The sequence below is a fragment of the Rhineura floridana genome, chromosome 1, assembly GCF_030035675.1.
Source record: "Rhineura floridana isolate rRhiFlo1 chromosome 1, rRhiFlo1.hap2, whole genome shotgun sequence".
NCBI classification, from domain to species: Eukaryota; Metazoa; Chordata; class Lepidosauria; order Squamata; family Rhineuridae; genus Rhineura; species Rhineura floridana.
The window spans coordinates 23,852,557-23,879,562 of NC_084480.1; the positions used below are offsets into that span (position 1 = coordinate 23,852,557).

At 40.5% G+C, this 27,006-nt stretch overlaps 4 protein-coding genes across 7 annotated transcripts in view; 3 read left to right on the forward strand and 1 right to left on the reverse strand.

The window, feature by feature from the left end:
- The window catches only part of GOLPH3 (golgi phosphoprotein 3), a 41,592-nt gene extending 22,648 nt beyond the window's left edge, over positions 1 to 18,944 (reverse strand). Inside the window, exon 1 of one of the 2 annotated variants that reach the window (XM_061615693.1) lies at positions 18,250 to 18,944. In XM_061615693.1, the coding sequence (XP_061471677.1) occupies positions 18,250 to 18,477 (228 nt within the window). In that variant the 5' untranslated portion in view covers positions 18,478 to 18,944. The remainder of the gene's footprint in view (positions 1 to 18,249) is intronic. The other variant, XM_061615704.1, reaches the window with a different exon arrangement.
- The window catches only part of SUB1 (SUB1 regulator of transcription), a 414,045-nt gene that overhangs the window by 200,702 nt on the left and 186,337 nt on the right, over positions 1 to 27,006 (forward strand). The gene's annotated exons all lie outside the window — the stretch shown is intronic.
- LOC133375554 (signal transducing adapter molecule 1-like) lies at positions 16,179 to 17,213 on the forward strand (the record flags this gene model as incomplete). Its single annotated transcript, XM_061607313.1, has 1 exon — positions 16,179 to 17,213. A coding segment is annotated over one exon (1,020 nt), but the record flags the coding sequence as incomplete, so codon positions are not given.
- The window catches only part of LOC133379782 (rRNA/tRNA 2'-O-methyltransferase fibrillarin-like protein 1), a 111,677-nt gene continuing 102,925 nt past the window's right edge, over positions 18,255 to 27,006 (forward strand). For all 3 annotated transcript variants that reach the window (XR_009761262.1, XM_061615729.1, XM_061615717.1), the window contains exon 1: positions 18,255 to 18,952. Coding sequence is in view for 2 of the 3 variants with exons in the window: in XM_061615729.1 (XP_061471713.1) it covers positions 18,658 to 18,952 (295 nt within the window). In the remaining variant the exon portion in view is untranslated. The remainder of the gene's footprint in view (positions 18,953 to 27,006) is intronic.

Here is a 27,006-nt window from a genome sequence, read left to right on the forward strand (position 1 = left end):
AGTAAGCTCCACTGGGTTCAGGGGACTTACTCCCTGGTAAGTGTGTATTGGATTGCATTGTAAATCTCAAACAGCAGAATTACATGAACCACAGAAATAGCTGTCTGTATCAGTCTTCATACTTTTCATAAAGGTGACCTAAAAATAATGAGAAGTGAGCCAGTGAGGTGTAGTGGTTAGAGCAGCCTTTCCCAACCAGTGTGCCTCCAGATGTTGTTGGACCACGATTCCCATCATTCCTGACCATTGGCAATGCTGGCTGAGGCTGATGGGAGTTGTGGTCCAACAACATCTGGAGGCACACTAGTTGGGAAAGGCTGGGTTAGAGTGTTGCCTTCAACCCGGGAGACCAGGGTTCAAATCCCCACACAGCCATGAAGCTCACTGGGTGACCTTAGGCCTCAGAGGAAGACAATGGTAAACCACCTCTGAATACTGCTTACCATGAAAACTCTATTCATAGGGTCACCATAAGTTGGGGTTGACTTGAAGGCAGTCCATTTCATTTTTCAAAAATGAGAAAAGAAAGACACTAATATCACAGCCTGTTTAAAATTCACATGTGTTTTATTTGCAGGAAAACATTAACAGCTCATATTCTGCCTCTCCTTTTATCACTTTGATTCTCACCCACAACCTTTAAAAATTCTGCACTCGTTTCTCATCCCAAATAGCACACTTTCCCCCTTACCTTCAATATTTTGTTTGACCTTGCCAAAAAACCTATCAGAGCTTATCTAGAAATGGATGAAATTTGCTATCAACTTATCTAGCCTTAGCCATGATCACAATTTCTCTCCACTGGGTGATGTTTGTGTCTGGAACTCCCTCTAACAACTACATTGCAAAAGGTAGCTTTTAAAAAATAAATAAAAAATCTTGACTGTATTTCCCAACAATGAAACTAAATTATACAAGAACACGTTGTTGTTGTTGTTATGTGCCTCCAAGTCGACCACGACTTATGGCGACCCTATGAATCAGTGACCTCCAAGAGTATCTGTCATGAACCACCCTGTTCAGATCTTGTAAGTTCAGGTCTGTGGCTTCCTTTATGGAATCAATCCATCTCTTGTTTGGCCTTCCTCTTTTGCTACTCCCTTCTGTTATTCCAAGCATTATTATCTTTTCTAGTGAATCATGTCTTCTCATTATGTGTCCAAAGTATGATAACCTCAGTTTCATCATTTTAACTTCTAGTGATAGTTTTGGTTTAATTTGTTCTGACACCCAATTATTTGTCTTTTTCGCATTCTAGGGTATCCGCAAAGCTCTCCTCCAACACCACATTTCAAATGAGTTGATTTTTCTCTTATCTGCTTTTTTCACTGTCCAACTTTCACATCCATACATAGAGATCGGAAATACCATGGTCTGAATGATCCTGACTTTAGTGTTCAGTGATACATCTTTCATTTGAGGACCTTTTCTAGTTCTCTCACAGCTGCCCTTCCCAGTCCTAGCCTTCTTCTGGTTTCTTGACTATTGTCTCCATTTTGGTTAATGACTGTGCCGAGGTATTGATAATCCTTGACAAGTTCAATGTCCTCATTGTCAACTTTAAAGTTACATAAATCTTCTGTTGTCATTACTTTAGTCTTTTTGACGTTCAGCTGTAGTCCTGCTTTTGTGCTTTCCTCTTTAACTTTCATCAGCATTCGTTTCAAATCATTACTGGTTTCTGCTAGTAGTATGGTATCGTCTGCGTATCTGAAATTATTGATATTTCTCCCTCCAATTTTCACACCTCCTTCATCTTGGTCCAATCCTGCTTTCCGTATGATATGTTCTGTGTATAGATTAAATAAACAAGAACACATGCACTGTAGAATATATATTGTCAAATTGTAATTCTTTTAAAGTGCCTGAAGCTTTCAAAGTGCTGTACAGATGTTAAAAGAATAAAAAAAGCAAATGCAATGAGCAATATAATAAATAGATTCAATACAAGTCAAATTGGGCAGTTTCAAAACTGCTATTAATTTTTTTTAGATAACTATATCTGTGAAATATCCATTTACCTCTAAGGCACAACTCTTTGCTCATGCTAAAATTGGTATGTTAATGTTTCAGTTCCCTTCTTTTTCAGATTGCAACATCATAGTGCATGCTATTAAATTGTCATATCTTATTTATAAACATTCAATACAACTAAAGAAAGTTGCAACATAAATGTAAGAAAAAATATTTATACGGGATATTCAATTAATATGATGTACTTTCGCTTCATTTATTATGAAATGTTAAGTCAAACACATGCTCTTATTCTGCATAACCCTCACTGGGAGTAAGGCCCACTGGTGCTTACTTCTGACACAGATGCGTAGTTCACACGTCACACTAAGCTAAACCATGTTTTAGTGTAAGCACGCAAGTGTGCAGACTCCTGCGGAGGAGAATGCAGCTGCTTCATTCTCCCCCAGTCATTTTGTTGCTATACTGCACTAATCTAAGTTATGGCATAGTTTAACATGTCACTTGAACTCAGGTTTGTGGTTTAACTCCAGACTACCTATGAGCTGTAAACCAAGAACAAACCTTAATTACACAGATAGGCAGGCATGCTTTGGCTCTTTAATTTCATTAGCAAAATGACAGTAAAGGAAATTGAGGGCGCAACTCTGAGTTGAAAAAGTAACACTTTCAAGCTTGCAGTCACAGCTACAGCAAAATGAAAATCTCTCTCACACAAAAAATTATATTCTTCTCTCTGGCCTTCCATTGTCCACTCAGTCATTCAGCACTCTACTGCTAAAATGATAATCTCCCCTATCACTCTGAGCATGTGGCTCCCTTTCTACACTGGCTCTCTGTTCAATCACAGATCCTGTACAAGCTTCTTGTCCTTATCTTCAAAACCCTCCATGGCCTTGCTACTCTTTGTCTGTGTCTGCTTATTTCCCAGCACATCCGTCTCTGTGACCTTCGCTCACCCAGCAACACCACCCTCAGCCATCCAAAGGTCTCCTGCTCCCTGAAACGACTGCCCATTTCCCCCTGCTGCCCCTTTTGGCTCAAATTGCCTCCTGGAATGCCTCTGTGCCACCACTTTTATTTCCTTTAAGACACTCGCCACAACTCATTTTTTTCTAGAAAAGCCTTTGGATAATAGCATTAAGATAACCAAATGAAACCTGGTTAATTTTGCCACAGCCTGGTGATTATCAGTTTGTGGCAACACAGAGGTGGGCTTTTTCACTAGTGTTGTGACATGCTCTTCCTGCTGAAATAAAAGAGGCCCAATTGGTACTGGCATCTCAATGGATCTTGAAGACACACGTGTTTAGACAAGCATTTCCCCGTTCTCTTGATCTGAAGACCTTTTTTTTCAAATGGCTGTTTTAACTGTTTTATTGTGCTGTTTTAAAACACTTGATTTATTGTACATTTTAATTGTGGATGTTTGAGGGTGTCCTGGCACCCACTGGAAAATTAATTTTGTACAGTAATTATTGAATTATTGCCTTAATATCCCATGCAAGTAAAGTAATGCTCAAGATTCTACAACAAAGGCTCTTACCATATATGGAGCGAGAAATGCCAGACATCCAAGCTGGATTTAGAAAGGGAAGAGGCACCAGAGATCATATCGCAAACGTAAGTTGGATAATGGAGCGGACCAAGGAATTTCAGAAGGAAATCACCCTGTGCTTTATACATTATAGCAAAGCCTTTGATTGTGTGGATCATGAAAACTATGGAATGCTTTAAAATAAATGGGGGTGCCACAGCATATGATTGTTCTGATGCGCAGCCTATACTGTGGACAAGAGGCTACTGTAAGGACAGAATATGGAGAAACAGATTGAAAGGTGTGAGACAGAGGTGTATTTTATCACCCTACTTTTTAATCTATATGCAGAACATATCATACGGAAAGCAGGATTGGACCAAGATAAAGGAGGTGTGAAAATTGGAGGGAGAAATATCAATAATTTCAGATATGCAGACGATACCATACTGCTAGCAGAAACCAGTAATGATTTGAAACGAATGCTGATAAAAGTTAAAGAGGAAAGCACAAAAGCAGGACTACAGCTGAACGTCAAAAAGACAAAAGTAATGACAACAGAAGATTTATGTAACTTTAAAGTTGACAACAAGGACACTGAACTTGTCAAGGATTATCAATACCTCGGCACAGTCATTAACCAAAATGGAGACAACAGTCAAGAAATCAGAAGGCGGCTATGACTGGGGAGGGCAGCTATGAGAGAACTAGAAAAGGTCCTCAAATGAAAGATGTATCACTGAACACTAAGTCAGGATCATTCAGGCCATGGTATTCCCAATCTCTATGTATGGATGTGAAAGTTGGACAATGAAAAAAGCAGATAGGAGAAAAGTCAACTCATTTGAAATGTGGTGTTGGAGGAGAGCTTTGCGGATACCATAGAATGCGAAAAAGACAAATTATTGGGTGTTAGAACAAATTAAACCAGAACTATCTCTAGAAGCTAAAATGATGAAACTGAGGTTATATTTTGGACACATAATAAGACATGATTCACTAGAAAAGACAATAACGCTGGGAAAAACAGAAGGAAGTTGAAACAGAGGAAGGCCAAACAAGAAATGGATTGATTCCACAAAGGAAGCCACAGACCTGAACTTACAAAATCTGAACAGGGTGGTTCACAACAGATGCTATTGGAGGTCACTGATTGATAGGGTCGCCATAAGTCATAACTGACTTGAAGGCACATAACAACAACAACAACAAAAACTGCTTAGAAGCCACCTTGACAATTAAGCAGTATATAAATCATCATCATCCCCCTAGCCCTGGCTGTCGTATTGCAAATAAACCAAAGGACATGTAACTAAAGTAATAATATATTCTTCACTTGTCTCCTGTTGTTTTGTGTGTCTAATTCGATGGTAAGCCTCTTGGGGAAGGGACCTGTTATACCAGTTTTGTGTGTACACAGATGGCATTGCTAATTTAATAATAATAATAAATCACTATGCAATATTGTTGTATTTCTCCTTTCTCAACTGCTACTACAGAGTAACTGAGAACCATCTTGCTCAGAGGGAAGGAGATCAAGTTTTCAATCTTGTCTTCAGCTTGTCTTGTTCATTTTATTATAGTTTGATTCTGTGCTTATTGTTTTAATATTTCTATGTAAATAGCTTTGTGAGATTCACCTGAATATAGGTATATATATTAGAAAATTAGAAAACAAACCACAGCCAATATATCCTAGCAATTCCTGATTATGTTAACATGGCAAAAGTTCACTGTCATGATGTACCACCATGTCACAAAGGCTGCAGAGCACATGTAGCTGTTTAAATGGATTGGATTTCATTAGGTCCAATATTTAAAGACTCAAATATAGGGAAAAGCTAGCAAAAACATTTATTCATTTAGAGAAGCAGTGTCCGACATGTTTTTTTTCATATTTGCGAAAATTGTGGCAAATGTATTAACATTTGACACATGGCAAAAAACATGTGTTTTGAAGTTAGAAAAATATGCAATATTTTGAATTATTTATCAACAGAATTAGTGAGAAATCTAACATACCTTTTCATTAAGCATAAAATCAGTTAGATCACATTGCAACTCCACCTCCAAATTTCCGTACAATACTTGCAATACCTGTTTAGATTTCACCATTTTTACCACAGAAAAAGTTGATTCACAGCACTACACAAATAAAAATTCAAAAAAAAGGTTTAGAGTAACTATATTTAGAACCGCAAACTCATTTTTATTTAAAATATGAATCCACATTATAACAATTGAATCATCTTTCAAATGTTATGTGCTTTGAAGCAAAATCACATCCATCTGTGAAAGGTACCTCTCCAAAGAAAGAAGCTTCACAAGCTATTGAGATAGTTGAGAATTGTAGATGTTAAAGTGAAATGGATCTTTCATGAATTCAAAAACAATGCTGTACTTTACATAGTCAGAAAAGTATATAGGGCCTAAGGACAAATCTGTGATGGATAAGGGCATAGGATGGAGACTTTTTTGAACTGGTACATTTATAAAAGTATTTTATTTAAATTTATTTTAAAAATAGATGGCAGTCAATCAATCAATCAATTCTTTATGGTACATTAGCCATAGACCTTTACAATATTAAAATAGATGGTAGAAGTAAAGCACAAATTTGCCACAGGTCAATAGCCATTTCACCACTTGTGGTGAATGGGACTGTGTTGACAACAAGGATTTAGAGGAAAACAGGATAGAAGTTTCCTATCTTCTAATTTCCAAGTGGTTATGTGGAGACCTCCAGATTAAGGGGTGTGTGTGTGTGTGTGTGTGGTCAGGGAGGAGAACATTCTGGGCTGTTAATGTTACTGTATTTTTGTAAGGAACTTGGAATATTATTCATGAAGTACAATTTTAATGTGTTCTGGCCGAAGTATTCAGTGGATGGATGATTCAACAGTGAATGCTGAATTTTTTTGTGCTGATCCTTTAATGGGATGTGTCTGGGAAAGCAACACGTACAGTACAGGAAGACAAAGTGAGACAGTTGATCTCAGTGGCCGAGGTATGAGGGGGACATCAGGATGTGGATCACAGCTGCTTAAACCTTGTGCCTCTCACTAAGCCCCCTTCTATCCTTGATATTGCTGGATGCTCTACTATTGTGCCTTACAGTCTGGTGGTGCTGGTGCTTCTGAATGCCAGGTTAGTCTGTAACAAGACCATGCTGAGCCACAATTTAATCATGGATGAGCAGGCCAACATAATGTTCATTAATAATACCTGGGTGGGGGAGCTGGATGGGCCTGATCTGACTCAGCTCTGCCCACCCAAGTACATGCAACAGCACCAATCCAGACTGTGGGTTGTGTGTGTCGTCTGTGTGTTGTTGTGTGGCATGTGTGTGTATCGTTATGATCCACAGAAGTTCACTCTCCATCACCAGGAAACCCCTCTGACTTAGACAGGATGGAAGCAGAGCAAATACAAGTATTCCTGGTTGTTATTATCTAGATCCACTTCAGTCTGGGTTCAGGCCTAATTTCAGGATGGAATGTGCCCTGGTCACCCGGAATGATCACGCTGATCACCTTTTATTGAGAGAGGAATAGGGGAATGCAACTCTGTTACTCTTGCTTGATCTCTCAGTGGCTTTTGACACCATTGACCATGATTTTCTCCTGGACTGACTATGTGAGATGGGCTTTGGAGGTACTGCATTAGAGTGATTCCATTCCTACCTGCATGGCCAAATCCAGGGGGTTCTTTGGCCCCCTGGCACTTGTGATATGGAGCCCCGCAGGACACTATTCTGTCCCCAATGTTGTTTAATACCTATATGAAATACCTATATGTACACCGCCCAGACAGCCTTTTTGGCTTAGGGCGGTATATAAATAAAATAAAATAAAATAAATAAATAAATAAAATGACTGAGAGTGGCCATTAAAAGTTTTGGAGCAAGGTGTTATCAGAATGCTCTGTTTCTCTGTAACATCGGAAGCAGGAGCAGCTATACAAGCCCTGGACCAGTTCCAGAATGTAGTGTTAGTTTGGATGAGGGCCAATAAACTGAGTTTGAGATTCTGTGGTTGATTGGTTCCCATATCTAGTTCTGGATGAGGATGCACTCCTCCAAAAGAAGCAGGTACATAGCTCAGGAGAACACATTGATACCTCAGTGTAATTATGCCTCCAAATAACCTCTGTGGCTAGGAATGCTTTCTATCAACTTTATCTAATACACCAGCTGCAGCTGTTTCTGAATAGGAATAGCCTGATTATGGTAGTCCATGCACTAGGAACCTCAAGGCTGGACTGCTGTAAGACGTTCTATGTGAGACTACCCTTGGGCCTTGGGCCTAAGTCCAGAAGCTCCAGCCAGTGCAGAATGTGGCTGCCAAAATGCCAGTGGGGGCTGATGACCAACAACATGTAACATTATTATTAAAGCATGTGCTGGCTGCCCATATGCTACCAGGCTAGGCTCCAGGTCTTTGTAGTCATTTACAAAGGCTTTAACAACTTGGGTCTAGCATACTTTAAGGACTGCCTGAGCCCTTATATCACAGTTTGACTGCAAAGATCTGCTAGAAGCATGCTGTTAACTGTCCCCTGTGTAAATGAGGCCTACTTGGTATCTATGAGAAATCAAGCATTTAACATGGCCAGTCCAGCAATGTGGAATGCTCTCCCAATGAAAATCCAACATGCATCCTCACATCGTTTTTAGACATCTTTTGAAGACTTTATTATGTAGACAGGCATTTTCAGTTGGATGGATTTTATACAATTGGCCAGTTCTTTATGATGCTTGCTTTTATTTTTTCTTTTGTTTACTATGATTTCAGATTTGCTGTACAACACTTAGATGTTTTCTGTATGAGTGCGGTATATAAATATTGTTATTAATAAATAAATAAAGTGGACTTCTATTTCATAAAGAAGAAAGACAGAAAGGTCCCCAATAAAGACAGACTTTAGATTGTAAGTCTGCTCGCAGGGATCATCTATTTATTGTTATGTTTCATCAGATTTGCAACAACAAAGACTGGAAATCTCGTGTAGAGAGACAGAAACCTATCTCCAGATTATTATTTGCTCATTAAACTCATAACTATTTTCAATACGCCCCCCAAAAATGTTGGATTTATATATGTTAAGCTTAACTATCCAGCAAATTCTGTCTCCTGTTTGAAAAGGATGTCTAACAGCAACTCTCCCACCCTCAATATCAGCCTCCCCCAATGAACCTAGGAAGATCTGCCATCCTTTTCATATTTCACCTTACTAAGTACTTCCCTCAGCCTTCCTTTATCTCAATTTTGCACCAACCAAAAAGAACAAAAAACAGCCTTTCAAAAACTGATTTTATGCAAATGTTTCAGCAAAATTACTTTTACAATACTTTTTCCCACTCCAATGATCTTGTTTTGATTATAAACTTGATCATGAATATGTCAGGGAATATATTATTCATTCAGCACCAATGGCAGCCATTCATCTAGTGAACATTCTTAGACCACAATAATTTTGCAGGTTTTTAATTTGTTGTTATGTGCCTTCAAGCTGACTACGACTTATGGCGACCCTATGAATCAGCGACCTCCAACAGCATCTGTTGTGAACCACTCTGTTCAGATCTTGTAAGTTCAGGTCTGTGGCTTCCTTTATGGAATCAATCCATCTCTTGTTTGGCCTTCCTCTTTTTCTACTCCCTTCTGTTTTTCCCAGCATGACTGTCTTTTCTAGTAAATCATGTCTTATTATGTGTCCAAAGTATGATAACCTCAGTTTCATCATTTTAGCTTCTAATGGTAGTTCTGGTTTAATTTGTTCTAACACCCAATTATTTGGCTTTTTCACAGTCCATGGTATCCGCAAAGCTCTCCTCCAACACCACATTTCAAATGAGTTGATTTTTCTCCTATCCACTTTTTTCACTGTCCAACTTTCACATCCATACATAGAGATTGGGAATACCATGGTCTGGATGATCCTGACTTTAGTGTTCTGTGATACATCTTTCATTTGAGGACCTTTTCTAGTTCTCTCATGGCTGCCCTCCCCAGTCATAGCCGCCTTCTGATTTGACTGTTGTCTCCATTTCGCTTAGTGACTGTGCCAAGGTATTGATAATCCTTGACAAGTTCAACGTCCTCATTGTCAACTTTAAAGTTACATAAATCTTCTGTTGTCATTACTTTAGTCTTCTTGATGTTCAGCTGTAGTCCTGCTTCTGTGCTTTCCTCTAACTTTCATCAGCATTTGTTTCAAATCATTACTGGTTTCTGCTAGTAGTGTGGTATTGTCTGCATATCTTTATTGATATTTCTCCCTCCAATTTTCACACCTCCTCCATTGTGGTCCAATCCTGCTTTCTGTATGATGTGTTCTGCGCATAGATTAAATAAGGGTGATAAAATACACCTCTGTCTCACACAGGGCTGTGGAGTCGGAGTCGTGAGCAATTTTGAGTCAGAAGCAATTTAGAGTCAGAGTTGGAAGAAATGTACCGACTCCGGCTTCAAAATAAAATTAATATTTTAATATTAATATTTTAACATAAATCAATATACATTTGCCATTTACAAAGGAGTCAGAGTCGGACAGTAGAAAAATAGAGGAGTCAGAGTCGAAGGTTTGACATACGGACTCCATAGCCCTGGTCTCACACCCTTTCCGATGGGGAACCAATACAAATAATTATCTGTAGACTGTTCTATGCATACAAACCTCTATGAATCCTACCTGTTGGGAAAGGGCTGTAGTTCAGCAGCACAGCATACGCTTTGCATGCAGATTAAATCCTCATCATCTCTAGGTAGTGCTGGGAATGTCCCATCTGAAACCTGGAGAGTCACTGCCATTCAGCATGGATAATACTGAGCTAAATGGACCAATGGTCTGGCTTAGTGTAAGGCAGTTTTCCTATGCTCCAGATAGCCACCAGTTCAACTCACTAATATAGCCCTCCGACACATAGGAATCTCAGCTGAGGAATGGAATGAAAAAGAGTTTTCCCCAGTGTGCCTCTCACACAGCTCACTCACAGGTACTTCAACAACCAAAGAAACAGAACATAATGTGTTGTACAGAAATGAGAATGATATGCGTGAATCAAGAAGTTCATAGTTCAAATATCAACTTAGTCATGAACTTGCTGCAAAATGTAAGCAAGCCACTATCTTTCTATCTCAGTTGCCAGCCCCAACTCCAACTTTTAGTTAAGGATAAATAAGTCTCTAATATAAGAATAGCACTGGCCTGTTTTACCAGGATTACCAAACATGTGTCTGAAGTGCTTTGAACACTCAGGAAGATTGCATGGAATAATTGTATGTTTCATGTTTTAACAACAAAATATTTTTAGGTGGTGCGCTTAAAGTTTTTCCAGAAGACCTGTATACCTTCAACAAATGCCAGAAACTATTTATACTATAAGTGAATGCTTTATTGGGGCAACCTGTCTGTATCTAAATATTTTGTTACAGCATGCAGAGTTAACACCTAGATGTCAGGCATCTGTTATTTTGATGGCTTTAATAAATTCATTAGGGGTATCAGAGTCTAAGAGGCTTCTTGATGGAGTACATATTTTTTTCTTTAAGACAATTATTGCTTTTGGAGGTCAACATGGTCACAGTGGGAAACTAGTTAACTGTAACTTTCTTGTGACTATCTAACACCTGCAAATTCTGTATTTGCAGTGCACATAATCAGGACACAAGTAAACATTCCTTCCGCTGCTATCCTTGGGACATTATTTTGTCTTTCTTAGAAAAGTTATGCACGTTTCTTCTCCAAAACAATTTTCTCTCCACACAATTTTGACAACAACAAAAAAAAATACTTTGGTTTAAATATTTTCACTGTTTATATCTTTGAGGGGGGGGAAAACCAAATAAAAAGAATGTATATACTAGACAGATGAGCAATGCAATTCCTTCATAGTCTTGTTTCACTCAATGAAAAAAGTATTTATAAGCCTGTGACCCCTATTCTGTGCTCTGGTTTACACGGCAGTTGTAACATTTAGGAGATATTGCAGAGATCTCTTTCTTGGTGAGCCATTTTCAGAAACAAACTAGCTCAGAATCTTCATGGAATCAGTGCAGACTAACACATGATGGGCACATTACAATGGCCAGGAGCTGTAAAAAGAGATTTCACCCTTTTGTTTAACAGGAGAAGGAATGCATAACTCTGTCCCATAGGGGAATCTTTGCGATTCTAAGATATGACTAAGCTATATTTTTTTGTATTCAAGGGAAATCCATCTGTGTACCAAACCTTTGTGTCACATGTTTTGTGTATATTATTCATCATTATCTTTGTTAAAGCTGAAATAACTGGGTTCCTGCTGGGAGGAAAGGCGGGATATAAATCAAATAATAAATAAATAAATAACAATAAACAAATAAAATAATTAAACAACATATATACAGTCGTACCAGAAATATAATAGTGAACAAAAAAGTTTATCCAATAGATGTCTGAAACAGTAAAAACTGACTGTATGTACTTTTCTCAAAATTCACTTACAAGGAATGCATAGCTGGCTATCCTTGATGTCTTAAAGGTATCTGTATTACAGAAAAAAGTCAGTTTTACTTATTGAGATAATGACTAACAAAAAAGAAGGCTTTGACTTCACTTTGACATTCCTTTGGGTCATTTCAGCAAGAGGGGGTTGCTTCTTGTTATTAATGTCTTACGCTTACTACTGGTAGAGCTACAATATTTAACCAGTTGTTAATGAACCAAAGTATTCATACGTGATCAGCAGAAAAGAATTACATAGCCTTTGCTATGCATACTTCATTACATGCTCCAATGAATACCATCACTATGCTTTCTCTAAACCGTAAATTTTCACTAGGATGAGGATTTTGTGTATACAAAGTGCTAAAAATGGTATGCCATTGCACCTTCTTTTAAGAAATAATAGAATAGCAGTTCTTCAGAGATGAAAGAAAGCTTACCTTTTTAAAATTCCCTCCCTTTGAATATTAGGCAGGCGCCATCTCTGCTATCTTTTCAGCACCTTTTGAAGACTTTTCTTTTTCAACAAGCCTTTTAAGTTGAGAGCTATCCCAGTCTGTGTCAGAATTGCTTAATATGTTTTAACTAATGTTTTTAACCCTTTTAAAAAAAGCTTTTAAATTGTTTTTGACGCTGTGTCTTTATGTATTTTAAGATTTGTTTTTATGATGTTTTAAAGTATTTTTAGTGCCTTGTTTGCAGCCCTGAGCTTCTGCTGGGAGGAAGGGCGGGATACAAATTAAATAAATAAATAATAATAAAATCCCTACAATGTTATTCGACTGGAGCTTATATCGTGATACCTTATCCAATGAAAATGAGTATTTCAAGTCTACAGGACATCAGTCACACTGGTGAGTTTGGAAAAATTAACCCAATGCTGAAGATGCAACTGAAAATGGAAATGGACTGCCTTCAAGTCAATCCCGACTTATGGCTACCTTATGAATAGCGTTTTCATGGTAAGCGGTATTCAGAGGGGGTTTACCATTGCCTCCCTCTGAGGCTAGTCCTCCCCAGATGGCTAGGGCCTGCTCAGCTTGCCACAGCTGCACAAGCCAGCCCCTTCCTTGTCCGCAACTGCCAGCTGGGGGGCAACTGGGCTCCTTGGGACTATGCAGCTTGCCCATGGCTACACAGGTGGCAGGGCACGTAACCCTTAAGCCACACATTGTGGGGGTTATCTTTAGCTGGCCCTTGACACCCAGGAGACAACTCACAGACTCTGGACTCCCAGCCAGGCTCTCCTCCCCACTGTGCTATACCAGCTGTCGAAGATGCAACTAACTGGAGACAATTTAGCTCATATAATTTGGAAGGGCTTCATTTCTAGCACAAGACGGCATGACAAGGCATATAGATTGTATTGGCCCAAGCTGTGGGTTTACCCATCTCATGTTGGCTACTTACCTGTGATTTAGACCATACAGTAGGGCCCTACTCATATGGCTGGTTAGGCTCCAGACCCCCGCAGGAAAGCAAAAACCGCCAAAAAGCGGATCAGCTGTAGCACGAGGGTCTGGAACCTAACCTACTGATCACACCAGAGGAGAAGATCAGATCTTCCCCTCCTCGGGGGCGATCAGCTCAAGCGGGAGTCTGATTGCACCAGCAGAGATCAGCTGTAGCATGCTACATCTGATCTTCCCCTCCTCTGGCACGATCAGTTGGAGTGAGGGAGTCTGACCGCCCCCAAGGAGAAGAAGATCAGCTGTAGCACACTACAGCTGATCTTCCCTTCCTCCAGCCAGATCAGCTCGAGTGGGGGAATCTGATCACGCCAGAAGAGAAGATCAGCTGTAGCACGCTACAGCTGATCTTCCCCTCCTCTGGCCTGATCAGCTCGAGCAGAGGAGTCTGATCATGCCAGAAGAGAAGATCAGCTGTAGTGTGTGATCAGCTGGAGTGCGGGGAGCTCCAGCCCCCCTCCAGCTGATCGCCCCCGCTGGCATCGTATTAGCAGAACGCCAAAGAGCAGGGTGCTGAGAAGCGGGGCCCTACTGTAAATATTAGGACCGTGGAAGTGTGTTTAATTGCCCATATGCTTTTGCTCTTTATCCCAAGGGCTCAGAGCAGCTGAAAGGAAGTTCACACATTGCCTCTTATCCATTTAGCTTACAGGGCTTAGCTTCAACAGAAGAGCTATGTATTGTCTTCAAACCCATTCTCTGAACTATTCTCTACTGACCCTCACTTATTGCAAAGGGCCTAAAGTTGCAGGCTCAGAAAACAAGATTCCCTCCAAGTATGTGGGATTGTTTTGTGGGGACTACCAAACCTCACATAGTGCACACACAAAGGACTTATCATGTAAGCTTCTTAAATCTCACTTTTTAACCCTCTGTCTCTGCTTCCCCCCCCTTTTGTGGCTTTCCCCAACTACAAGAAGTGTAACTGAACACTAATGAGGATACTTTGTATAAAACATTGCAAAATCATCAATAAGAATAGACTGATGAATAACAAGATGCCTTAAGTATGGTTTAAGAGAGCCATGCTGTACTTAAATATTTGCATTGGCAAAATACTCTCCGAATAAACAACAATGAATGACAAGAAAAGACTTCCTAAAGCAAAACAAGTATTTGTTCTAGTATTTGGAATGAACCGCACAGAGTTGACAACTATTATCTGATACACATCAGAACAGTACTTTGAGGACTGGAGTTCAATCATTATTGTTGCTTGGAACCAAGAATACTCTGTCTACAACAAACTTGCTTATTAGAAAATCTTGCAATGGCTGGAGCCAGTCACCGAACCATGCTGTGGCAATTGGAAACACCTCCTTTTACTTGCATATGCCTGTTTCCACAGTTTAAGATTAGATTGCCATGATGCCCAGCTTGTGCAAATATGGCCTACCTTCAAATCAGAGGTTAAAATATAATTCTAACTATGATTTCAGTCTCTAGTCTGAAGGCAAACTATGGCAGCAGTAACCATTGTTTGCTCTATTTAGATGACATGGCAAACTATGGTTATCTCAGACCACCTAAGGGAGAGGGAAGGATTAGAAGTGTACAAGTCTGATGGGTTTACCAGTTGCTAAAGCATGGCTTGGCAACTGGTTTCGTGGCATCTGAATTGAGCCAATCTAAAAACTCTAATCAATAAACTTGTAACATGTTTTTCAGTATAACTTCATAACTCAGTTAAGTTAGAAACTCTTGGTTATACAAAAAGTCTGGAGATGAAGAAGAGGGTAACCCACAATGACCAAGCTGCAAGTAGAAGGCATTTCCCAAGACTAGAGAACTCTAGGAAAGACAGCATCTGGGCATGCTTCACTTGATTAAAGCTCATGCGATTACACTGTACAGTCACAATGGAAGCCAACAACTATCACAAAAAAGGCAGGAATTGTTTTATTCTACACGTAAAGAATTTTTACCCACACATTTTATAAAAGCATTCCCTTTTTTGGCCAAATTTAAGCACCACATAAACTAGAGCTTCATTATACAGTTTTGAACCAGTTTCTTACAACCTGTAACATAGGTTTATAAACTTTTCCACTACTAGATATTCTAAAGTGAGTATTTTGCTTAGGACAGCACTACAGCTAATAAGCCTGTACTATTTAAAGTGTGTCAATCCAACTCATCCTCCCTTCTCAAATTTGTTTCTTCCGCGATTTAAAAATTACTTAAATTATGTAAAATGTTTATAAACATAACCTATGAGCCCTCCCCTTTTCTGGGTACAAGTTCATTTTAACCTTGTAAATTGTGTTTTCTAAATTCTCGAGTAGCCACGCATCTTGTGGAATGTTAAGAGGCAGTTTGCAGTTTTTTCCACATGGTTTAGGACCTTTCCACTCTTTCAATTAGGCATTCCAATCACATTGATATATTGGGGGGGCAAGAAACCACACACAAATTGTAGATAGGATGCTATTTAAAATTTGCAGAAGAAATTTGCGTGAAATTACAGCCCAGTTCTATACAGAGTGCAACAAACCAACTGTGCCAGCACAGTTACAGAATATAAACTTGCACACAATCAAATATAAACAGTATTCCAGCCTAAGAAAGTCCAACTACATAGATCCCTGCTCTTAAGAAACTTAAGGCTCCTAAACCAACTTGTACTGAGGGGCTTTTGTGAAAAACTTTTAGCTGGAACTTTCTCCATCAATTTGCTGCCAACCCCTTTCTCTAAACTATTAAACTAAACCTGTACCCCTAAACTATCTGCTATGATAAAGAATCTTAAGGAGCAAGGTGTTATGTTTCCAGTTATTGGTTCACAGGCTGCAGAACAAGCAAAAGCAAGCCCAGCTCTAGTAGCTAAAGATCCTGGAATAGTAGCAAACAAAAAGGAAGAGGAGGACCTAGCTAAAACCATTGAATTGTCACTTAAGGAACAAAGACAACAACAAACACCGCTTTCCAGTCTTTATCCAAGCACCTCAAGCCTCTTAACAAATCACAAGCATGAGGGCCGAAAGGTTCGGGCTATTTATGACTTTGAAGCTGCAGAAGATAATGAATTAACATTTAAAGCTGGAGAACTTATCACTGTGCTTGATGACAGTGATCCAAACTGGTGGAAAGGTGAAACTCATCAAGGGACAGGATTATTTCCTTCTAATTTTGTAACTGCTGATCTTACTGCTGAACCAGAAATGATGAAAGCCGATAAGAAAACAGTGCAATTTAGTGATGAAGTTCAAGTTGAAACAATTGAACCAGAGCCTGAACCAGTTTATATCGATGAAGATAAAATGGACCAACTGTTACAAATGTTGCAAAGTGCAGATCCAACTGATGATCAGCCAGACCTCCCGGAGCTGATCCATCTTGAAGCAATGTGCCATCAAATGGGACCTCTCATTGATGAAAAGCTAGAAGACATTGACAGGAAACATTCAGAGCTCTCAGAGCTCAATGTTAAAGTGATGGAGGCACTCTCTTTATATACCAAGTTGATGAATGAGGATCCAGTGTATTCGATGTATTCAAAACTACAAAACCAACAGTATTATATGGCTCAATCTGGTGTTTCTGGCTCTCAGGTTTATCCAGGGCACCCTCAAAGCAATGCATACTTGGTAGCAGGAAATGCACAGATGAGTCATGTTCAAGCTTACAGTCTTCCATCGGAGCAACTTCCGCCTCTGAATCAAAGCACAGTTCCTCCAGCAGCAAGCTCTGGATTACCTACCCAGCCTGTTCAGACACCTTACACAAAGTAATAATGGATGTTGTTTGGTTCTTTTATTGTTTGTTTTGTTTTCTTGATTTATTGTATTTATTGTATTTATACATTGCTTGTTTTTTATCTTTTTGTACACCGCCCAGAGAGCCTTCGGGCTTAGGGCGGTATATAAATTAAAAAAAAGAAAAAGAAAAAGAAAGAAAGAAGAAAAAGAACTATTAACTGTCCCAATTTCAGTCATACTTAACCAAAAAGAGTTATGAGCACATTAACCTACAAATATAAGCACTCTACCGATAAGCTTTAGTACATAAACTGGAAAGTAGACAAGCCTTGCAGACAGGATGGATGTCCACCTTCAAATCCTATGTCATCCTCACAACCTGTCTTTCTTCCCAACCTAAAACCCAGATTTGTATGTCATTTTTCTACCTGCTTCCTCCCATCCGATTTATTGCTGAGGATTGTGGTTTGAGAATTGGACTGAAACCTGCAGTGTGTGTGTATGTGTTCTACAGGCTATATCACATATGTATGTGACTTTACTACTTGCATTTTAACTGAACTGTTAACGTTATCATTACATTTGTGTTCTATTATTTTAATTTGTTTTATTACATGAAGTACCTCTGGAGAACTGTAGAGCCAAGAAGGTTATATATTTCCTATGCTCCTTGGTCATTAGAGGGACCTGTGCCAAAAGACTCCCAGTTCCTCCGACCTACTCTCTACCACCCAGCTCCCTGAACCACTAACCGTCTCTTTCACACGCACACGTCTCTTCCAACCCTGATCAGCCTTTTCGTCTCCTACCCAGACGCTTTTCCTCACATACACCAAACCTCTTGGCAATCTCAAGGCCCTCAGCTGACATCACCCCTCACTTTTGCCTCACAGTCCGCTCCTCCTCGCCACGTCCCGGTCTCCCCCACAACCCCTCACACACAAGGAGACGCTCGCAGCCTTTCATACCCTTCCTCACTTCACAAACGCCCCCACATACCTCAGTCTACTAAAACCACTACCAAACACACACCCGCAGGTCCACCCCACTCCCTGCCCCCCTTCTCGGGCTGGCGTCTCCGCACCTCTCGGTCCTTGAGGCCCAGCAGCAGCACTTCTTCCATGAGCGTGAGGCGCGTTTCCTTGGAGTCGCCCTTCTCGTCGTCGCCCTGCTCGTCTCGCCGGCCTTCCTCCTCCGGGCCGCCGCCGCCGCCACCCCCGGCCGCCCGCTCTTTGTCGGCCGCGGCGGCGCTGCGAGAGGCCTCGGTACGGCGCTGTACTAGGCCAGAGTTTCGCTGGGTCAGGGAAGTCATGGCGGCGGCGGCGGCGGCAGCGGCAGCAGGGAACGAGGGACCCCGGGCGGGCCCTGCTGGAAGGCTGGGAGAGAGCCGAAGCTGCCGCGGCTTCTCTCCGTGTCCCCCTCTCCCGGCAGGAGCTGAGGCGGCCGGAGGCTATCAGGGAGGGGAAAGGAAAGAAAGGGAAGGGAGGGGGAAATGGAGATGGGCCGAGCCGGCTCCCCCTACGGCAGCGGCAGTGGAGGCGGCGGAGGCGGCAGCGGCAAAGGCAGCTTCTCCTCCAATATGGCGACGCAGGCTGGCTCGGCTGACGCGCCAGCTGCAATAGCAGCGACAGCAGAGGATGTGGCAGGAGGCGGAGGAGGAAGACTGTGGAGGTGCCGGAAAAAGAAAGACGGAGGAAAAGTAAGTCAGGCAGTCGCCGGCTCAGAGGAAGGACGCAGGGAGGAGGCTGTGGTAAACTCTGACCTCCCACCTCCCCGGAAGGGAGAATGTGAGTTTTTGTCTCTGTCGCCTGATTAAGATTGGAGGCTGTTTTAAAACCCTTTATGCAGATCTCTGCCTTATTCCTTTTAAGTCGTTTTTCTTGCTTCTAACGCCTTGGAAAGATTTAATAAAGAAAATAACAAAGGCAATAAATTATTTGTAGTTGTACACTCACCACGATCTAGTTATTAGTGGGACGAAGTCATTCACTTTATTAAAAGTTTTAGACGTTTGGAATACACATACCCTGGAGAGGTTGGATATATTGTTCTCTGAGGCCCTTTTAAAATCTTATTTCATTCCCTGTGTTATAGCTCGTAGTTGTAGCTCCTGTGGTTTGCATTTACTTTTATTGTGCTGGTCTCTTTGTAAAAATGTAAATGTACTGCCCTCAAGTCGATTCCTACTTACGTTTTCATGAGGCTGAGAGGCACTGACTGGCCCAAGGTCACCTAGTGCGCTTCATGCCTGTGGCTGGATTCGAACTCCAGGTCGTAGTCCAACACCTTAACCACTACACCACACTGTATTTGTATTTTAATACTGACTCTGGCTTTCCTGTTGTATTGTTGGGGGTAAGAAGTGAGCCAGGCTTGCTCATTTTGTTTGTTCACCGCCCTGAGAGCTATTTCGCTAAGGGCGGTATATAAATTGAAATAATAAATAAATAAATAAATGATACAGGTGATTAAAACAAAAAAGGGATTGAGAGAAGCTCCAGAAGGATCTGCCCAAACTGGGTGAATTGGGCAATAAAATAGCAAATGCAATTCCGTGTAAGGAAGTGTCCGGTGATGCTCACTGGATCAAAAAATCCTAACTCCACATATATGCTAATAGGGTCTGAACTGAGGGTGACTGACCAGCTACAAAACCTGGGGTTGTAGTGGAAAACTCGACCCCAATATGCAGCAGCTGTGAAAAAGACAAATTCTATGTTAGGGATCATTAGGAAAGAGATTGAAAACTGCCAATGAAATAACATGTTATACAAATCTGTGGCGCGAGCCTGCTGTGTACAGTCCTGGTTGCCTTACTTCAAAAAGGATATTGTAGGGTTAGAAGAGGTTCAGGAAAGGGCAACCCAAATGATCAAGAGGCTGGAGCAACTCCTCTGTGGAACACCTTTCTTAAAAGGGGTTTCTCCTGCCCCTGCACTTTATACTTTCAGGCCTTTGGCCAAAACATGGCTATTGCAGCAGTTTTCTTAAAATTATTAACATTTAGTCATTTTAGTGCTTCTGCCTCTCTGAATGATGTTGCTGTGAGATTGGAAGTTTGATTTTATAATTTTACCTTGGATTTATGTATTGGGTGATGCTTTTATTATATGTGCTCTTGAGTTCGCTATGTGAAGAAAAACAGAATAAAATAATTTAATAAATAAAAAGTTTTGTGTATAAGTTGCTGAGGGCTCTACACTGAACTTGGCTTTACATCAATAATTCTGTAATAAGTGAAGTGACCAACTACCATATCAGCCATTAATCTCTTACGAAGCCATCAAGAATGTCAGTGGATTAAAAGTAATTTCTTGCTTCTTTTATCTGCAAAACTGAAATCTTCAGTTCTTTCTTGAGTGTTATATAATAAACATATGTTTTTTATGTGTAACCTGTATACAGTATATTGGTGATATCCAACTTAGTCATTTAAATAAGTGGATTTTAGTCTCTTGGTTTCAATGGGTCAGCTAACATTATGTATCTCCTAGTATTTTACTATTGTTACCCATCTCATAGAACTTATTATTTATTAAATTTATACCCCGTCTTATGGCCAAAAGACCCTCAAGGCGGCTTACAAACTTAATTAAGCTACTGCTACCCAAAGAGTATATAAAAACTAAATTTATTGCTGCTAGGCATGTGTTTTTGAATTCTATCCATGGCTTTTACCTTCAAGACCTATTCCAGTTGACCCATTTTATACCACAGAACATTGCTATAGGATTGGGGGGTTGGTCCAAATGGCCATCTTTGGAGTTCCCTCCACCCCTACGGCTTTATATCTGTAAAATTGGATTCTGTAGGAAAACAGGCTACTATAGTGGTTGAACAAGTCTCCAGCCAAGTCTGTTAAGTATCTCTTTTCATGACTAAACAGTACAGGTGACTGGTTGCCACAGAAACAGCTAGCAGGAGATACTTCCAAAATACAGGCCCTTCCCGTCTCCCCTGGCTGGAGGTGAAGTTATCAGTGAGTGTTAGAACAATAGATCAGGGACAGTTATCTGGCCTGGAAAGACACAGAGCTCCGACTCTCTCTCTCTTTGATGAATCCAAAGCTGGGGGCACTAGAAACCTAATGGGGGAGCAAGATCTGTGGGAGTGTTAATATGGTGAGCCCTTCCATCTTATGCTCAGCCTGTATATATGTGTAAATAAAATTATCACAAAGGCACCACCTTCACCAGTGACTTTGATTCCAAAGAATCCTATTCAGATGTATGTACTGGAACCCCTGAAATCTCTTAGCACTTGGGAGATTGGTATATAATATAGACCATCTTCAGACACCCATTCTCAAAATTTCAGCAAAGCAAATATCCCAGTTCATTTGGGAGCATTACCTCCATTTTCCCAGAGGTTTGGGCTACTACTGACTTGTGCTGTACACTACACAGACTGTCTCTCTGAAGATCTCACAAATGGTAGATGTACATAACCTGAAAATAAGAAGCCTTTGGGAGCAATGATCTGTGGACCACTGTGTCATCAACATGCTGATGATGCACAGGTCTCTCCCTGCAACATTTGATTCAGGAGTGGCGGTGCAGATTCTGGACCAGTGTCTGGTGCAGCAGTGGGCTGGCTGAAGGCCACTAACTGAGTTTAAATGACAAGACTGAGTGGAAGGAGTGGTTCCCACAGGTGGGAGGCAGGTGTTATCTGTTCAAGATGGAGTTGCACCCCCTCTGAAGGAACAGGTACATAGGATGGGGGTGCTCCTGAATCCATTTGTTAATGGTGGCTAGGAGTATCTTTTACCAGTTTTGTTTGGTAAGACAGGAACTCGGAGATGTGAACATATAACACCGATTCTGGCCCGCTTGCACTGGCTGCCTATATGCTTCCGGGCTCAATTCAGAGTGCTGGTTTTGACTTATAGAGCCTTACACGGCTTGGGACCACAATACCTGATGGAGCGCCTCTCCCGATATGAACCTACCCATACACTACGTTCAACATCAAAGGCTCTCCTTCGGGGAACCACCCAGAGAGAAGCCCGGAAGGTGACAACAAGGAAACGGGCTTTCTCTGTGGTGGCCCCTGAATTATGGAATTCTCTCCCTGATGAGGTATGCCTGGCGCCAACATTGTTATCCTTTCGGCGCCAGGTAAAAACCTTCTTGTTCTCCCAGGCATTTTAACATTTTAATATCTACTTTTAACACCTACATCTATCACTCACAATCTTAATTTTAGTAATTTTAACATTAACACCTTAAACAGCTTAATATTTTAACTGATTTAATACGTTTTTATACTTAACATTTTAGGATTGTGTCTGTCGTGTCCATGTGTTTAACTATGTTTAGTTATTTTGTTATATTGTTTCAATGTGTTTGATATATGTTTTTAATTGTATACTGGATGTTTTTATGCTGTAAACCGCCCAGAGAGCTTCGGCTATTGGGCGGTATAGAAATATAATAAATAAATAAATAGCAGGTATTTGGTAAGATAGCTTAGCCTGGTATTATGTAACCCCAAAACAGGATTACTGTGAAGCGCTATATATGGGGCTTCCCTTGGGCCTGGTGCAGAATACAGAGCTAGTTTGTTGACTGGGCTATCCCATCCACAACACATAACACTTCTGCTGAGAGAGCTGTACTGGCTGCCAAAATGCTGCTAGGCGCTACACGAGTTTTTCCTTTTAGCATTTAAACCCTAAACAACTTGGGACCAGGTTACTTAAGGGACCATTTTGCTCCACAGCTCCCTGCATGGCAACTTTTCCTCTGATGGGACCATGGCTAAGAGTACCACACTTGCAGGGATGTGCTAAGTTTGTACTAAAAACTGAGCTTTTAGTGTTGTTACTGGCTGAGATTAGAGAGGCATCTAGCATCTTAATGTTCAGGCAGATGCTGAATATGTTTGTCAGTGTATGAAATATTAATTGTAGAAATGGTTTTATTGCTTTTAGAGTTTGTGTATTTTGTATTTTATCACATTTTATCTTACTGCACATTGCTTCAATAGTGCCTAGCTAAGAAGCAGTTTATACATCTGTAAAATAAATAAAAACATTGAAAGAACTCCTGGAAATTACCATTGTTACAATCCTCAAGCTCCAACATGGATAGCTAGACTAGCTTTGTTCTTGGGAGGATCCATCTCTGCATGGATCAGGCTAGTACTATGTTCAACTGGTTGCCCATGCCTACTGTAGTTCCCATAGCAACACCCCTTCCACTGCCAATTGACATCAATATGACTATGAAGATTGGAGTTATGAGCTACAAGCAGCTCCTTTTCCATGTGGAGGAAAAGGACTGCTGCTCCAATACTGTCACTGAAAAAGTCAGGAAGGGCTGCACTGAGGCAGCACATCTCTTTTAATTTTACCTTTTGTTGAAATAATAGGCTCCCATTACAGCAGCAAAGACTATCTTAAGGATATGAACATCTGCTGCTCTTTTTCTTCAAGCAGAGATTGTTGTAGCACATACTCAAACAATATTGCATGTACCACAGAAAATATACCCTGCTAAGTTCATGATACAAAATACTCAGGTTGTCAGGGCTGACAGATAGGTTTGCTAATGTAAACCTAAGGATCACCTCATAGCCACTGTGTGACTGCTACTGTCACAAAGATTACTCTTGAAGACCATTTCAGATTGTTACATGTGTCACACCTAAACATTCAGGTATATATTTCAGTGGGCTGCGGCTGACTGAAGCCTATTGAGTATACACCCAGGAGCACACCCAGTTTTGCCTTTGTGTAGATGAAATGGTCCTGATGTTCTTATAATAGAAATCCAATGTTACCAAAATTAAAATTAAAATTAAAAGTGAGTGCATGAATCCTGTGTCAAAGTATCTCCTCTTTTGCATTTGGTACTGTGCATTCACTGCATTTTTCATTAATATGCATAAACTATAGTTTGTTTATGCCATCTGCTCTCAAGTATTTTAAACTAAATGCTTGTGTAAAGCTATAAGCTCACAAATACAGTGATTAGGAATGTATTGTTTATGTCTAATCAGAAAAGGGCCATGTTGGGGAATCAGCTTCATACTGAATTAGCATATTCCCATTCATTTAATATATTTATTATTTCTGCAGAGACAGGGTGGCATTCAAAGGAAGACATAATTATACATTCATTAACATGCATTAGAATGATTGCAATCAAGCAGTGACAAATTATAGTGAACGGGAGCAGAGTAGAATAATGCCCAGTACACAAAGTACCTGAAGGTGCATTCACATCTACCTTTTCAGAGGGTATCCCCACATGAATATTTTGGAAGTACTTAGTAAAACTCAGCATTTATAAAAGTACTTCAAGTGTTCAAAGCACTTTTCCTCCTCACCCTTGTAATTCTTACAATAAACCTGTAAGGTAGGCCATTATCTCCCCCATATTGCAAATGGAAGGCTGAAGCTCAAACAATTTTGTGGCTTGCCTAAGCAAGCTTAGTTTGCTGATAAGAAAATTGACTAGAGCATCTCGCAGATACCTGGGCCAGAAACCCTTATTAACATACTACATATCTATCAGGGATCTAGCGGTGTGCCCCTTTTTTCAAATATATTACTTAAGTCATTCTCCCATCCCTCCACAGCCAAAAAGGTTCCCAAAGCAATAAACCATCCTTGCCTTTTAGCATCCAATCTACAAAAAAAGGACACATAAGGAAAAAGGTACAGAGGGAGGAGGGGGAAAAAAGCAAGCTCAGGCACCAATTATTCAAATTAGTTTGTTACCAAAACTGTTTGTGTGTCTATACATGAGCCCATATCTTACTTATGTATTCATGGAGCTTGTAATTGGAGACCTTTACTGGACATGATTGTATACCACAGATGTTACTGCCATTGAGCCTTGTTTAATTGAGGTAATTACCCAAAACCTCAAATCAATAAATGTTTTTATCTTGTTCATGTAGAGAAACTAACAGTGACCACACAATCTGATGTGATTGAAATATTTGTTTATAAAAAATGGCAGACAATTGCATATCCTCCCTCTGCCCTCCCAGCTGCTATTAATTCCGGGAAGGGGGATGACTCCCACTGGTGCCAGTGGAAATGTTTTTCTGATACTAATAGCAACTTAGCATGATTTGGGGGTATTTATTTCTGTATGTCAATTCAAACAAAATACCAACATGAATATAAAAATAAAACGTAAGTACAACCATTAATGTGACAGGGCATGTCTATCACATCCAGGGATACTCAAGTCATCACAATGCATGCTTATGACATATTCTTCCATGTTTAGAGTCAAGACTTAAGATCTATTTCATACCTTTTGCACATATCAGCCAAGCCACGTCCCTCCAAAATGACATCTGAGAAAATGGGGGTTGGCTTCCCCAGGATTTGTCCCTCAGGGTTCAATCTTGTCCCCCATGCTATTTAACATCTATATGAAACTTCTGGGAGCCGTCATCAGGCGATCTGAAGAGAAGTGTCACCAATATGTGGCTGACCCCCAGCTCTATCTCTCTGTTCCATCTGAATTGGGAGAGGCGATTGCTTGGAGGTGCAGATGTGCTAGATATGGGCCAATAAATTGAAGCTGGATTCTGAAAAACAGAGGTGTTGTATGCTCCAATTTCTTGAGTCTGGGAGGTGGGGAGACAGCTTGTCTTAGTTGAGTTGCACTCTCCTGAAAGGATCTGGTCTGTAACGTAGGCGTGCTCTGGATTCAGCTTTGTCACTAAAAGCTTAAGTCTTTTTTCCAGCTGTGGCTGGTTCACCAGCTTTGACCTCTTTTGGACAGAAATAACTTGCCACTGTACTCCATGCTGTTAACTTCCAGATTGGATTATTGCAATGTACTCTACATAGGGTTGCCCTTGAAGACTCAGAAACTTCAACTGGTCCAAAATGCAGCAGCCAGATTACTGGCTGGAGTTCCATTTATATCTCACAGAACCCATTTTAAAACAGCTGCAATGATTGCCAGTTTGTTGCCAGGCTCAACTGAAAGTACTCACACTAGTGTTTAAAGCCCTAAATGACTTAGGCCCCAAATATCTGAAAGACTGCCTGTATTCCTGCAGGCTCTCTTGGCTATTGAGATTAGCAGAAAGGGCATTCACTCTTGGTAGTTCCACCATCCTCACATTTTGGGGGGTGGGTGGGCTGGGAAAGGTTAATTGCTGGGGTAGCCTCAAATTCCCTCCCCAGAGGTGTGGGCACCTTCACTGTACAGCTTTCATCGTATGTTGAAGACACACCTCTTCACCCTGGCTTTTCACATTTGAGAGATATTTTTAGGACCCTGTCTGGTTGTGAATGCAGTTTGTTTTAAACTGTTTTTAATAATGCAGTTTATATTGTTGTGACACACCCTAGGACCTTGTGATTACCGGTGAAGGGCCAGTAATAAATTTAACAGGATAAAACCCCTCCTGTACTTTTAACATTTGACAGATGCAAGAAAAAGCAATACACCATTCTTGCTGCTTTCCGTTTAAAGCTGTACATGCAACTTCACATGCTGATACCTGTGAAACCATACTTGAACCAATACACTGTGATTGCAGTGTCACCTATTGGGAAGGATACAAAACCACCTCTATAATCCCAGGCTGAGGAAAGAACTTGTCCTTGGAATTAACACTTCAGTAGATTTCCATTCAGTCACATCTATCTATTGAGTGGAAAAGGGCATTGTATTTACCCAACATTCCCTTTGAAAAGCAAATCTGAGTTTTAAAATCATCCAGAAAACTCCTGATTTAATTCAGATTAACATAATCAGATTACCATAATTACCAGCAGTTCTAGACAAACAGAATTTAAACACTTATCTACTGTACTGCATAGAACAAAGTGACTCTCAAAATGGAAATGGACTGCCTT